The sequence below is a fragment of the Helianthus annuus genome, chromosome 4 (genome assembly GCF_002127325.2).
Source record: "Helianthus annuus cultivar XRQ/B chromosome 4, HanXRQr2.0-SUNRISE, whole genome shotgun sequence".
Taxonomy (NCBI): domain Eukaryota; kingdom Viridiplantae; phylum Streptophyta; class Magnoliopsida; order Asterales; family Asteraceae; genus Helianthus; species Helianthus annuus.
In genome coordinates, this window is record NC_035436.2 from 176,176,204 (window position 1) to 176,190,791 (window position 14,588).

A 14,588-nucleotide genomic window follows, 5' to 3' on the forward strand; every position below is an offset into this window, starting at 1 on the left:
ATATTTATAAAATATACATATATTAAAGCTTTTTGTTTGGGCCTTAGCCCATTGTTTGTATGTTGACATGTTATTACATTACATCTTAGGGTGAACGGGGCGCAATCAGTGAGGTGATCGGTGAACCATTTCCCCGATCGGGAACACCGCCGCCATCCCCGCGGGGTCCCGAATCGGGGGTGAAGATGGGCATGGACTCACCGATGGAGGAGGGGGGAAGTTTGGTGGGCCAGCTGAGCATCAACCAATCATAGATTTTCTTTGTTTTTTTTTTTTTTTTGAATAAAAAAATAAGGGGAGTTAAGAGGGGAGTGGCGCCATCAAATGGGGGTGTTAGGGGAGTTTAAGAGGGAAGTTGACATGGCACACGGGGATTGGTTTGGCGTAAGAGAGGGCACTCACCTATTAGGTGTGCACCCCCTTCACCCTTATTACAACATATTACATAATAAGATATAATCATATCATATCACATTACACATGCTTTCAAATTCCACGTCTCTCACAAGTCACACCCCTCCCTATATAACCAACCACCTTCACATACGATTTCTGCAGTCAAGCCTCAAGAGGCACCATATCTCTGTGCTTCCAAATCATCATATTTACCCTACTCCTCACAACCTCTGCAAAATTTCTCTCAAATTCTCATCCTCAACCGCAATTACAACTAGAGCTGCACACTTTGTAGGTATTTACTTACCATTTCTTCAACATTTAACCTTCAATCGTCTCTATTTTGTATTATTTAAAGTAATTTTTATAAAATTTCGGAGCTCTGCTTTTAATTTTTGCCATTAACGAAAACCTAGGGTTTATGTGGTTAATTTGTGAAGCAACGAATACATTTTGTGATGTTTTGCTTCGTTTTCGTATCAGTTTTGGTTCAGGAAACGCGAGAATAAGGCCTGAGATGGAGGAATTATCAAGCAGGAGTAGAGAGGTTAGTAAGAATTTGATTTTCAGAGTTTAATTTTGTTGTTGAGTAGATGATTGATTATTCGTCATTGTTGAGCAATTTGTTTTGTTGAGTTTTTGGCGTTGTTATACGGTTTTTAGGTCGAGTCTTTGCGCATTTCGTTTTGTTTAGTCTTTGTGCAGTGTCTTTAATATGGTCTTAGTTTTAAGTTTTATTAAGCTGGTAGGAATAAATGTAGATGCCGATTTTCTAGGTATTGGTTATCTGTAATAAATGCATATTTAGTAATTTTTAGTTCTGCTGTTTTAGAGGTTAAGGATTAATTGAATATAATATCTATATCCGTAACGATGCCCTGCGACTTTACGATGGAGTTTTCCTTCTTTGTTTACAGATATATATTGCTTTTAGAAGTTTATAACTTTATTGAATTATTGTATGATCTTATGGTCTAGTATGAGTATCCGGTCTTTTGTTATCTTAGGTTATGGCAATTCTGTATTTACGTTGTCGTTAAAATATTAGTAGTTGCTGTTAGATAGTCTTACTCGTTGTTTTCTCGCTTCAAATTTTGGAAACTTCTAATGAAATTGAAGGCTATGTAAGTAGCTCTTACTTAATTGTTTTAATCTGTAAGAAGATGTGTTGTTTGTTCGAGTCTGACTAATAGTTATTATACTGATGACAAGACAGACAGTCTTAGAAATTGAGTTTGTGGTCATCATGAAGTCTACACATGGTCAGGTTTTAATGTAGTGTATTGAACCAATCCAACTATTAAAAGCTTCTTAGAAGTTTACCAGATGAAAGAACTATGGAAAAAGCATCTGATCTAGACTCGATATCTGTAGCGGATTTTCTAAAATCATATTTTGATGCATAGGTTGTAAAATACCCTGATGGTATTATTCTAGAATTAGATTTTTTTTACGTAGTGTGATAATCAGGCTAATACATTTCCAATTGAAATCAGAATGTCGTATGCTCGTTATCATGTGGTCACATTATAATGGAACAAAAGTTATAAAAACATAAACAATTATACTTATTGGTGATATATAATGCTAGTCTTTTGGTGGCCCCCCTTTTCTGATCTTTTATGTCCATTAGCATGAATTCCAAATCAATTTTCTACTCTTTGTAGCAAAAGATTGTCATCGGTTTAATTCATCTTAGTTTGCTATGGTGTATGGGAAAGAACAGAAACAAAGTTTTGGACTTGTGTATATATGGTACAACCGTATGAGGATGTCTAAAGAAACTAAAGAGTTAACACGTGATCACATATAGAATATTTTCTAAAAGGTTTAGCGCACGGAATGTATTTAAGTGGTGTTTTTGTTCTTAGTAATGCATCTACAAGTCTAGAAAACGCTAACGTCTTTTATATACGACGGAAAGCTTATTAATAGATGCTACACAGTCAAGAGAAAATGATTATACATCAATCATTTATAGTTTTACACCTTTTTTAGATTTTTATTCACTCCATTTATAAATTCTCCCTGTTAAAGCCCTACACTTCTTCCAAGGAATCTTACATTTGTATGTAAAGTATCTGTTGCATTCTGCTTTGGTACATTAATGTTCAATCTAATTTTTTTTTCCATTTGGAGCTTGTTAGACCTAGATTTAGTATTCAATGTAAAGCGTAACTGTTTATATTTTAAACAAGCGGATATTGCATGGTATGATCTACAAATTTATGAATTTGCACAACTACTAAGAGCATATGGCCAATTTGTTTATTGTACTAAAGACTGTGATGGTTTGCTGACTTTGCTCACAATTTGTCTCATGGGAACTTACTCCTGTTTCATCACATTTAGCTTCTCTTTTCATACACAAACATGTCCATATTTTAGCACGCATAGTCACACACACACATATATATATACCTGGTATCTATATATACATGTGTATACACATACCAACACTCTCATAGATGTATACATATATTATATATATTATAGGGTATCTGGCTCTATATTATTGTGTATAGTATGTACACGTGCACATGTCCACACGCACTTCTAGTCGATGTAACTCATATATTAATTGCTTCTATATGCAGCCGGTCGATTTGGTTTCTGCTGTTAAAGAGTTGCATATACTAAGTTCTCACGAACTTAGCAAGTTAATCAGGGATGCTGATAATGATACTATTCAATGGACATCCAGTAATGGATCATCAAAACAGGTTGGTAAATTCCCATTAATCATATTATCTATCATTTAACTTTTGACCCGATTAGTGATATGCAATCTTATTAATTCAGATTAATGTGGAAACCCTAGCAAGATATTTATCGTGGCACCTAATCGCAAAGCTTCTGGAATCCAAACAAGATGAAGAACTTTTTAGATACTTATTAGGTGGGCTTAGACTTTTGCATGCCTTGTATGATCTTGCACCTCGTAATTCTAAAATCGAGCAGGTAAATACGGTAAATGTGTTAACTCTTTATCATTAATTCAATTTTTATTCATAAACTATTTTCCACAATACAGGTGTTGCTTGAGGACATGAAAGTATCTGAACACATGTTCGACTTGATCTTTTTCATGATCTTGGTTCTTAGCGGCTTTAAAAAGGTTAACATAGTTCTATCATTAACATAAGATTAGGCGTATATTTTACCTTTATTGTTCTTCACTCACACATATGTTTGTTGACCCAGGAAAGTCAACTTGCTCTACTGCATTCAGCACTGTTGGCCTGCACTCTATATCTGTTATCAGCATTCGTTTCATCACAATCGAATGAGTTGTCACCAGTTCTTCTTGCACACCCTAAGGTGACATGTTACGCCTTATGTCTAAAATCTATCAATCGACAAATTGTTGGTCCAAAAAGATGACTGTGGTCGATGAATGTGTGACAGGTGGATATATTTGTATTTGGTTCCTTTGCTTCTGTTCATAGGGATATTCAGTTTATTCTAGTAAGGCTGTCTGGTCAAAACACCAATGTTAGCATGCAGTCAAATCTTGCTGAAGTCAACCGCCTGTGTCAGCACTGTGAGGCATCTCTACAGTTTCTTCAATCCCTTTGCCAACAAAGGTTATTTCGAGAGCGCCTCATTAAGAACAAGGTATTTCATTAATTAAATATGTATATCTGTTAAATATGAAACTGCTACTAGTATTCCCTAATAGATTCTTGTTTTGTTGCAATATCTGTTGGTAATTCTGATCAAGATTAACTTGATCACATGAACTTCCATGTGCAGCGGATATTTGGTTTAGAGTTGCAGACATAGTTAATGCAGGGAATTATGAATCGAAAAGAAAGAATAACAGGAGTGGACAATTTGTGTAACAGAAATTGTCTTGATAACCAACAATGTTTGCCGGCAATCCAGTTATATACTACATGATTTGGCGGTTTTATTTGGCGGGTAACTGCAGTGGCAGTTATTTAAAATCCGGTTCCCGCTAACAGCCGCTTATTACATATCATTGTCTACTTATCATAACTAAAACATTCACTTATCATTAAATACATAACTAAAATAAGTATAACTAAGTTTATAATTCTAACATAACCCCTCTAAACTTGGTTATGCTTATGAGCTTGCTTGATCACGCTTCGGTTTGCTTCCTCAACGGCCCATCTCGCTTGATTAAAATCGAATTTCTTTCGTTTCTTCATTTGATTCCAGTTGTCGTCCCTCACACCTGCATAAAATGCTACTTGGTTTGGTTCCATTTCTTTGTGCACATCATCTGCAGCATCCTGTCGGCCGCTTCCCAGGCTGTTTGTCTTCTTGAGATCCCCTCTTGAGACTTCATCCTCTTCACTTATCATCCTTTTATCATGCACTCTCTGCTGAACCTTCTTGAATTTGTAGTAATACTCTAGGGTGTCTAAGTACATAGCATAAACTATACGAATGAAATCACCGTCTTTGTATTCAAACCCCATATCTTTAGCGATGATTGGCCATAAATTTTCTGTTGTTACTTCACGGTACCCTCCATCCTTATCGACTAATATATACAGATCCATTAGATCTATCTTGTGATTGTCTTTGGTGTAAGGAGGGAACGGTCTATGAGTAATTCCCAAGTATTCCGTTAAGAACCATTTAACCATTTCTTCGAACTTCTTACTCAGTTCATATTTATACTTGAAAACGTATTCGCGATCGTCTAACATACTTATCACAGCCTTACAATCATTAAATTCATGAAACTCCAATGATTTTAAGATCATTAGATTCCAATCAATCACGGTTTCATCCGAGACATTGAGGGTTTCGAAATATGAATTCAAATAATCGTTTTTGAATTCATCATCTATCCCACACATATTTTGCAATCTTTCTTTCTCCTTTATCCCTAATTCTTCCTCTTTTGTTAGCCCTGTCATTTCATTTTTAGTGTTCATCACCGGAGATGAGAACATCGGGAATATCTTGCATGTATCACCGGTTCTCCGGACAGTAAAACCTTGTAACGTTAATTGTTCTAAACTTAGAACATTCCGGTTGATGTCCGGTGAATAGAAAACACTTGGAACGCTTAGTGTTTCATTTCCCATTTTTACTTCGGCTATTCCCACTCCTCGGATGAATAAGAAATTATTCATTCCGGATCGCGTTTCTACCCCCATGATGTGTTTCACTCTTTTAAAGACATTTAAATTGTTCACAAAATGGTGACAAAACGTTGGATTAACATACCAGATATCGTTCCATTGCCCGCCGTCAGTACCCGTGACTATCATTTCTTCTCGGCAATGAACTTCTTCTCTTTGCGTTCTTATACCATTATTGATTGCTTGCCGTATGAGTTGTGATTCCTCGTCATTTTCTTTGGATTTACAAGTGTAAATCTGATGACCGGGCAAGTGACAATAATAACACAGCCTTTCTCTTCGTGATCGTCGTTTTCGTTCATTCTTTTCATCTATGCAGTGTTGGCAAGGCATTACGGTGTTGGTCGGTTTCATTCCTGCATCATGTCTTTCCGTGGCTCTGATACCACTATGTTGGTAATTCTGATCAAGATTAACTTGATCACATGAACTTCCATGTGCAGCGGATATTTGGTTTAGAGTTGCAGACATAGTTAATGCAGGGAATTATGAATCGAAAAGAAAGAATAACAGGAGTGGACAATTTGTGTAACAGAAATTGTCTTGATAACCAACAATGTTTGCCGGCAATCCAGTTATATACTACATGATTTGGCGGTTTTATTTGGCGGGTAACTGCAGTGGCAGTTATTTAAAATCCGGTTCCCGCTAACAGCCGCTTATTACATATCATTGTCTACTTATCATAACTAAAACATTCACTTATCATTAAATACATAACTAAAATAAGTATAACTAAGTTTATAATTCTAACAATATCTGTATGATGTCATTTGACTGTAACTCTTGTTTCCTTCAGGATCTATGTGAAGAAGGTGGCATTCTTCTATTGGCTCATGACATCATGAAATTGCCATTCTGTGAAGATTCTTATCTTATGGCTGTCTTTTCTAGGCTGAAATCAAAAGTATTAACTATTGTAAGATCTCGTTATAAACCTTATTTTATAAAGAGTAAAATGACATTTTCGTCCCTGAGGTTTGGCCACTTTTGTGACTTCCGTCCAAAGGTTTGTTTTTTCGCATCTGGATCCAAAAGGTTTGAAAGTTGCAAAAGTGGCCAAACCTCAGGGACGAAAATGGCATTTTACTCTTTTACAAATTTCACCTATGGTTATATATTAGTTATTTTGTTTATGTGTACTATTTTTCTTTCTACAGGTGCTGCATCTTTGTGAAGTTGAAAGCGTCTCTTTCTTAGATGTGGCTGCCAGCACTACTAAGGGTTTAAATTTAGCGAAGTCTACTATATCCCAGGTTTCTTTCAATATATATGAATATTATAGTTTATTATATTATCTACAAAACTAAGCTTCCTGCAATCGTGTGATATAGGTTCTCGAATTGCTGAAGGTCATGTTTCGTGGAGATCTCAACGGACTTGCTTCTTTTACAGATAGAACCTATCCAAGGGGACTTCTACAACTGAATGCAATGCGGCTGACAGATATTCTTTCTGATGATTCTAATTTTAGATCATACATCACCCTCAATTTCGTAAGTTTTAAACAAGGCAACAAGTGCATTTTGTTTTGATTCTTACAATTCATATGCTTGCGTTTTGACAGTTTAATATTGCAATTAGAAGTAACAATTTTAACGTGCTTATTTATGAATGAGTCGATATGTTGCCTTTTCCCTATGCAGACTGAAGTTTTAGCGACAATATTTTTGCAACCGCATCAGGAATTCTTGTCTAGTTGGTGTTCTTCTGGATCTAGGCCTTCTGAAGAAGATGCTACCCTGGATTATGATTCTTTTACAGCATCTGGATGGGTTTTGGGTGTGCTTACATCATCAGATGTTCCCGAATCCACTTTCAACGCATCTCGTGTTCCCCGGACTTCCTATGCGTTTCAGAGAACATCTTTGCTCGTTAAAGTCGTCGCAAATCTCACTTGTTTTATTCCCGATATATGTAGAGGTGAATACTATTACCATATGTTATGAATTTGATATATGTTTATCCTTAACGGGTCAAAGTGAAAAGTTTAGCTAAAAGGGAAACATGTCAAATAGCCAACAACTTTTTTGTTTTATTCACAGAGGAGAAGGATCTTTTCCTCAACACATTCATGCAGTGCTTGCAGAAGGAACTTCCTAATTTACCATATGGAGTTTCAAGTGATTCTAGAACTGAAAGAGCTGCTATCATTAACCAAAACCTGCGTATTGATCATTTCAGCACCTCTTTAATTGATTATAATTAAAAAACATGTGATTTTGATTACATACATCTTTTTTATGTGTAGGTTCCCTATCCATTCATGCAGAATCTTTAATTCCAGGATTCCTTAATCATGATGACGTGCAGCTGTTTAGGTAAATCACAACCGTTTTCCTTGGCTTGTAGTTTACTTAAATTGTTGAGTTAACTTCGATTTTGCTCCCGTGGTTAGTCCATTTTAAAACGTTTGCCCCAATAGTTCAAAAATTGCCATTTCCTCCTTGATGTTTCCATTTTATTGCCAGTTTGCTCCTCGACTCTTAACTCAGTTCCCCTCGTGTTCTTCTCCCACGTCGCCAAAAGAAACAGCCACTATGGTGGCGGCGGCGGCGTTTAGGGTTTTGTAGCAGGTTGTTTTTGCAACCCTAAACGCATGGAGGTAAAGTTTACGGTTGTGTAATTGTTGTTTGTTGTTGTAGATGCGGCGGCTAGGGTTTTTGGTGATAGTTGTAGGTGAGGCGGCTAGGGTTTGGGGTGGTGACAGGCAGAAGTAGAAACGAGAAAGAAGAGAAAACTGAACACTTTTTTTTTCTGGTGGTGGTAGGGCGGTGGCGGTGGCCGGCCGCCCTTCCGGGTGATTTGTTCCCTGAGCTCTGATACCAAATTGAACTAGGAAAATTGTATTAGATTAAGTTTTTTGTAATTGGGGTTACAATATTATGATGTTTATATAGAACACCATATTACAATCAAGTCTCTAAAATATCACCTAATTATATTGTCTAATAACACACATCAAACGTGATATACTTTCTCTCTTACATTTAACTGAGATTTTTAGCCGTGTTAGAGTCGAGGAGCAAACTGACAATAAAATAGAAACATCAGGGAGGAAATGGAAATTTTTAAACAAGTGGGGCAAAAGCGTTAAAGTGGCCAAACCATAGGGAGCAAAAACGAAGTTAACTCTAAATTGTTAAAAGAGTTATTTAATAATTACACCCGGGCAATAACTGCACAGACTAACTTGCAGTAAATGTTATAATCATTTTAATTGGGATAATTTATCTGACTCATTAATGTGTTTTGTTTTTTTTTGTATAGGTTGTTCATTGCACAATTAGAGCCGCTACTGAATCAGGAATCTGATACTAACCGAGTTACAGTAAAACTTCATCTCTTGTCTTTGTTTATCGTCAAGTTTACGACCGTAATAACACACATAAGTCAGATCATGAATGTAAGTATATCTTTGACTTGATTCTGCAGGAGGTCAATGCTACAGGTCAAGAATCTTCAGAAAACAAAGGCATATCTGACAATACACCTCTGGAAGAAGCAAAACCGGTAAATATAACTGGAAGTGAAGACCCAAGGACAGATGTTGCTCCAACATCAACTCCTAGGAATTTTCAAGTAACAGAGGGAGACGCTCAGACTTCAGAAACAATTGTGTTGGATTCGAACACCGTGCAGGTAAAGAGTTCTGTTGAAAGAAATGAACATACTTGGATTATTCAATAACGAATGATGACATCAGAGTTTTGAAAACGTGCAGAGTGAGGAAAAACAGTTGAGAAAAAGGAAGCGCAATATAATGAATCACATGCAAATAACCATGATTGAACAGGCTTTGCAGAATGAGCCTGACATGCAGCGGAAAGCTGCGTCGATACAATCATGGGCTGAAAAACTTAGTCTTCATGTATGTAAAATTTGCATTAGTTTTTCATTTAGTAAAATCATGTTTCCGTTTTTTTTTTTTTTTTTTCTGAAGTAATAGTTTATGTTTACTGGTTTGATCTTGCAGGGTTCAGAAATTTCTTCCTCACAGCTGAAGAATTGGTAAGCAAGCATGTTCTTCTTTTCATGTAACCATATCGTTTAGGGCTGGCAATTCCTGCCCAAAGTCATTAAACATACGTGGCCCGGTTTGTATCAGGCCATTGTGGGCCATGGACAGTTACCCAACGGGTTAGGTAGGAATGTGGGTCAAGTGGGCCATGATTTGGTTAGGGAATAATCAATGATGTGCAAGTCATTTAAGATAACCAGTTAACCAATGGTTTTCTACTATTATTTGATTATTATATAATTATATTTATTAGTTTTTAGTTTACTAGTAAATAATTTTTCCGGACAGGAAGTTCATATAATCATAGTATAATTTTATTTAATAATAGATTATACTTCTCATGCAAAATATTAAAATATTGCATTTATAAGTAATAATAGTTTCTATAACTATGTTATTATAGGGTGATTCTACACACCCCTATAATCTTATTATTTTCACATCCCTATACAAGCGGTATAACCTTATATGGCCCGTATAGAATGCTTTTGCACATAAATAAATGCGGTGGAATCTTTTTTTTGTTTTACATGTATACTGGCAGTATAACCTTATATGAGCCGTATACAATTGTATACGAGCAATATAATGTTATACGGCCAAATGTATACGGGCAAGAGAAATTGGTGGAACCTGATGTATACGGGCAGTATAACATTATACGGCCCGTATAAAAATATCGTATACATTGTATACGACCAAATTTATTTTCACATAGTGTAAACGGGCCATATAAGGTACGGCCCGTATACACCATGTGAGAATAAGATTTTACCATGTGGGATTATTAACTCCCTTATTATATTTGGTTGTTTATGAAATAAAAGCAAAATAAGAAAAGAGAATAGCAGGTCAACCCAACCTTACCCTTTTGAGCTGCGGCCTGTGCTCAAAAGTCAAAAGTGCCTTTTCTGACCTGTTATCTAAATTTCCTCTATGTCGTCTTTCAACTTTTTAAAGTCCGTTATTGAAATTAGATTGTTTATGTTAGTTTTTCGCAATGTTATTTTTTTGCACAACAAAAACTTAATAGGTGGTGGATGTCATTGATAATAATATTTTAGTTTTTTCTATTATATTATAAAGCTCCATTACCTTATGCTTATAACATGGTATCTTTAACGACTGTTGTGAACACTCAATAGGTTGAATAACCGTAAAGCCAAGCTAGCCCGGGCAGCGGCAAAGGATAACCGTGGACCTTCAGGTGGTGACAATATTACTTTCACCGACAAACAAGGTGGCTCAGGAACCGACCCCGACCCCGAGAGTCCTGATGAGTTCTTTGACCCAACCCCATCTGCTGGCCAACAGACTCATTCAGTCAGGCATGAGCCAGGGCAATTTGTGGTTCTTACAGATGGTCAAGGCGACGAGATTGGAAAGGGTTGTGTGCACCAAGCAAGCGGCTCATGGTCTGGAACAAACCTTGATGAATCGGGGTTGTGTGTTGTGGACGTTAGTTATCTTAAAGTGGATAAATGGTCAAGTCTTCCGCACCCATGTGATGCTACCGGCACATCGTATGGTCATTCGGAACAGATTATTGGTGTGAAGAGAGTGCTGTGGGATAACAGTAAGCTTGTCGTACAGCAGAAGCCTAGATGATAACTTGTGCTGTTTTCCTTGTTGGTCAAACTTAAAACACATAACTTTCTTTTCTGGCTGCACATATGCTAAAAGGTTGCATATACAGACAGATTTTAGCTTGTATAGGTTGACCGTTAACAAGGCCTTTTAATTTAGAGTATGTTTACAACTTATCTTGCTCTCTCTTAACTATATATATTTCAGATATGTGTAGGTAGGGAGAAGTTATTTAGGTGCTACTAGTTTCATATTGTCAGATATCGTCTTATATTACTCTGGTCGGTTGGGTAATGGGTTAAAACGGGGCATGGTCTGGTCGATATGCAAACAATGTTCTTAACTTTTTTTTTTTTTAATTTTAAAATTTTACAAAAATAGCTAGTTTCTTGATACTGATTTTACTAATTTTCTCTTGCATCTAAAAACATTTTGAATTTCACCAAGTTTATCGTTTTCTTAGTTTTTTACCTTTCTCACATTTGATGTCTTTTAAGTTTTTTTACCCTTATATGTATGTATAGAGGTGCACATATCGGGTACTTTCAATACCCGGTCTTTACCCAAAAAAAAAAAAACTTTCAATACCCGGTTCCGGGTATTGAATTGTAGAGAAAAATCAGGTATTGCAATAACTTGGTTTGATTTCGGTTCTGGTTTTTGGTAAAAAAACAAAACCCTGTGTACCCGGTTCTGGTTTGGGTATAATTTTTTTACAAAGACATACTCGGAAACTAGGTATTATAATAAGGGAAAATCACGAAAATGGCCACTGCAACGCCGTTTTTGCAAATTTGGCCACCTGACACCCCTTGACGAGCCGTTTCAATATGCTGAAACGGCACAAGAATTTTGGTTAACGGCCACCCAATCGTTGTTTGACACGTGTCCGACAAAGGCTGTACGGCTTGAGAAGCATCCAGTTAACGCCACGTGTCCGACAATGTGGAAAGATCTTAGCCAAGCCGTTACAATCAGCTCATGTTCAAAGATCTTAGCCAAGTTCCTTCAACGAGCCAAGCCGTGTTCTTACGACGTAGCCGAGCCGTTACCGTACACGCATGGACCCCACTTCTGCCAGTCGAGCCGTTACAGCTGGGTCCGAGCCGTTTCGCTTACCTGTTTGTGCCGTCTCACTGCTCCGAGCCGTTTCAGCTGCTCCGAGCCGGTACAGCTGCTCCGGGCCGTTTCAATATGCGGTTCGAGCCGTTTCCACTGCTCAGAGCCGTTTGAACTAGATCCGAGCCGGTACAGCTGTCTAATGACGGTTCAACGTGTTGTTCGAGCCTGGTCAACGTGTTGTTCGAGCCTGGTCAACGTGTTGTTCGAGCCGTTTGACCGTCTGTTCCCACTATATATTTACCCACTTGTTTTTTTTCTGTGCTTGTTAAACCAATCCGTCTACCACACTTCAATCTCAGATAAAATGTTATCTTGTTTTCTTCATTTGATTGTCATAGATGTTTTCGTGTATCAAAGACAATAAATATTTATGAAATTACACGTATCTGATAGTGTAATAGACGTGTTCCTGGGCTTTAGTTATCAAATTCGGTTTTGATATTGTTTCTCATATTGGAGTGTCTTTCTCTTCAGAAATGCTACCTCTACTTACCCAGTGAGTGTGGATGGAACTATCGAGCAAAAGACGCATCTTTATCATTGCTACAAGCGTTTTGACTCGAATTCCAGAAGAAGAGATTAGATTCATTCCAAACTTTAAATTTATTGGCCAATTTGCCCTCAGGGAGGTTCTAAGTTCTAAGCAGCTATTTGGTGAAGTTATCTGAAGACTGCTTTCTTGGAGACTGAGCTTTTTTCTCTACTAGCCGTTTCTGCGGTTATGAGATAGGGTCCCGATGAGAAATTCTGTGAATGAAATTGAATCACTTGTTTGGCGAAGTTATCTTTGTATTTTTTACATGTTATATCTTTTATGTAATTTGTATTAAGAAATAATGATAATTACATGTTTTAAATTTTTTGGCTGTTTATGTAATTTGTTGACTTAACAGTTTAACGGAAAAAAAAAATATTTACATAACAAATGTTGGCGTTCTAACTTCCCACGTAACACCCGTTTCCAAGATTACCCACTATATAAACCCTCACCATTTCAATTCACCACGCCGTCCCCATTAAAAAGACTTCACCGTTTTGGATACAATCCTATATCCGACTCCGTTTCCGTTAACATGGCAACTTCTTGGACCGACGTTGACGACATCGCTTTGTGCGAAGCATGGGAGGAGGCAGTGACCAATCCTCCACCACGCGGACAGGGGGCGCTTTGGGTTCGGGTTCAACAGATTTTTGCCCAGCTTCGTGGTGCGGACCATAACCGGAGCGTCGACGCCTTATCGTCCAGGTTTCGGGTGGTGCGGTTGGAATGTGAGAGGTTTGACCGGTATTTCATGAAGGTTGAGAGAGAAATGCCGGACCTTGTTGAGGATGATCAGAAGGCGGTGGCGCTGATCAACTACCGTCATGACGAGGGACATGATTTCAAGCATGTCTCGGAGTGGGAGGCAATTAGGATTTGGTTTTAGTTTTTTTTAGTATGTTTTGTTCTAGTTTTTTTTATGTTTATGTTTAATATTTATGTTATTAATATAAAAAAATTTTGGATGTTATAAACTTTTGTCCACTGCAACGAATTCGTATTCTCATGACATGCTTGAAACATTGTGGGCTGTTTGGCCCAAACATTAGCTAACCTTGTTAACTTAAACTTTATTAAGTTAACAATATTAATGTTATCAATTAATCGTTTTTATTATTTAAGTATTTTTATTTAACTTTATTATATAGTTTAAATAATTAAAATATTAATTAAAAATTAAAAAATTTTATAAATATTATTTTTAAAACGTTCTGGGCTCTTTTGCCCAAACATATTAACAAGTTAACATTGTGGGCTGTTTGGCCCAAACATTGTGGCTGCAACGATTTAAAAAAATAGGGATTTATCTTATCAATACGTTGTGGGCTGTTTGGCCCAAACATTGTAGCGCGTTTGGGCCGTTTTTAACTGTTTGGGCCGTGTTAAACGAGTGTATAACAATTATTAAGTTAACAATTTTATCAGCTCCTGTTAGGAGGATAAACTGGTTAAATTGTTATGCTTTCATACGAAGGGCGCGAGTTCGGTCCATAAAGGGGTCGGTTCTTTAAAGAAAACCCCCCCTTTTTATCCCTTTTTTTTTAAATTTTCAGTTTAGGCCCCTGAAGTTTTCATAAGTTTACTAACTGATCTAACTGTATTTTATTAACCTACTTATTCTTTATGTAGGATATTTAACTAAGTTAGTTAATTTGATTACTAATGTTATCAATTAATCTTTTTTATTATTTAACTATTTTTATTTAACTTTATTATATAGCTTGTTTGGGCCGTTTTCAACTATTTTTATTTAACTTTATTAATTAATTTAATTAATTAAAATATTAATTAATAT

At 36.7% G+C, this 14,588-nt stretch overlaps 1 protein-coding gene across 2 annotated transcripts; it reads left to right on the forward strand.

Annotated features, from left to right (window-relative positions):
• Positions 1 to 498: 498 nt before the first annotated feature.
• LOC110941322 (nodulin homeobox) lies at positions 499 to 11,308 on the forward strand. Of its 2 annotated transcripts, none has more exons than XM_022182944.2 (18): positions 499 to 691; positions 880 to 943; positions 2,994 to 3,119; positions 3,199 to 3,357; positions 3,431 to 3,514; positions 3,601 to 3,717; positions 3,805 to 4,014; positions 6,322 to 6,441; positions 6,683 to 6,778; positions 6,857 to 7,018; positions 7,169 to 7,445; positions 7,568 to 7,690; positions 7,774 to 7,843; positions 8,793 to 8,853; positions 8,958 to 9,164; positions 9,247 to 9,393; positions 9,499 to 9,533; positions 10,689 to 11,308. In XM_022182944.2, exons 2-18 carry the CDS (start codon positions 914 to 916, stop codon positions 11,149 to 11,151), a joined length of 2,487 nt encoding a protein of 828 aa, XP_022038636.1. In that variant the 5' UTR covers positions 499 to 691; positions 880 to 913; the 3' UTR covers positions 11,152 to 11,308. The 2 variants fall into 2 exon arrangements, with proteins under 2 accessions (XP_022038636.1, XP_022038637.1); XM_022182945.2 differs by having other exon boundaries at positions 533 to 687.
• Positions 11,309 to 14,588: the final 3,280 nt, after the last annotated feature.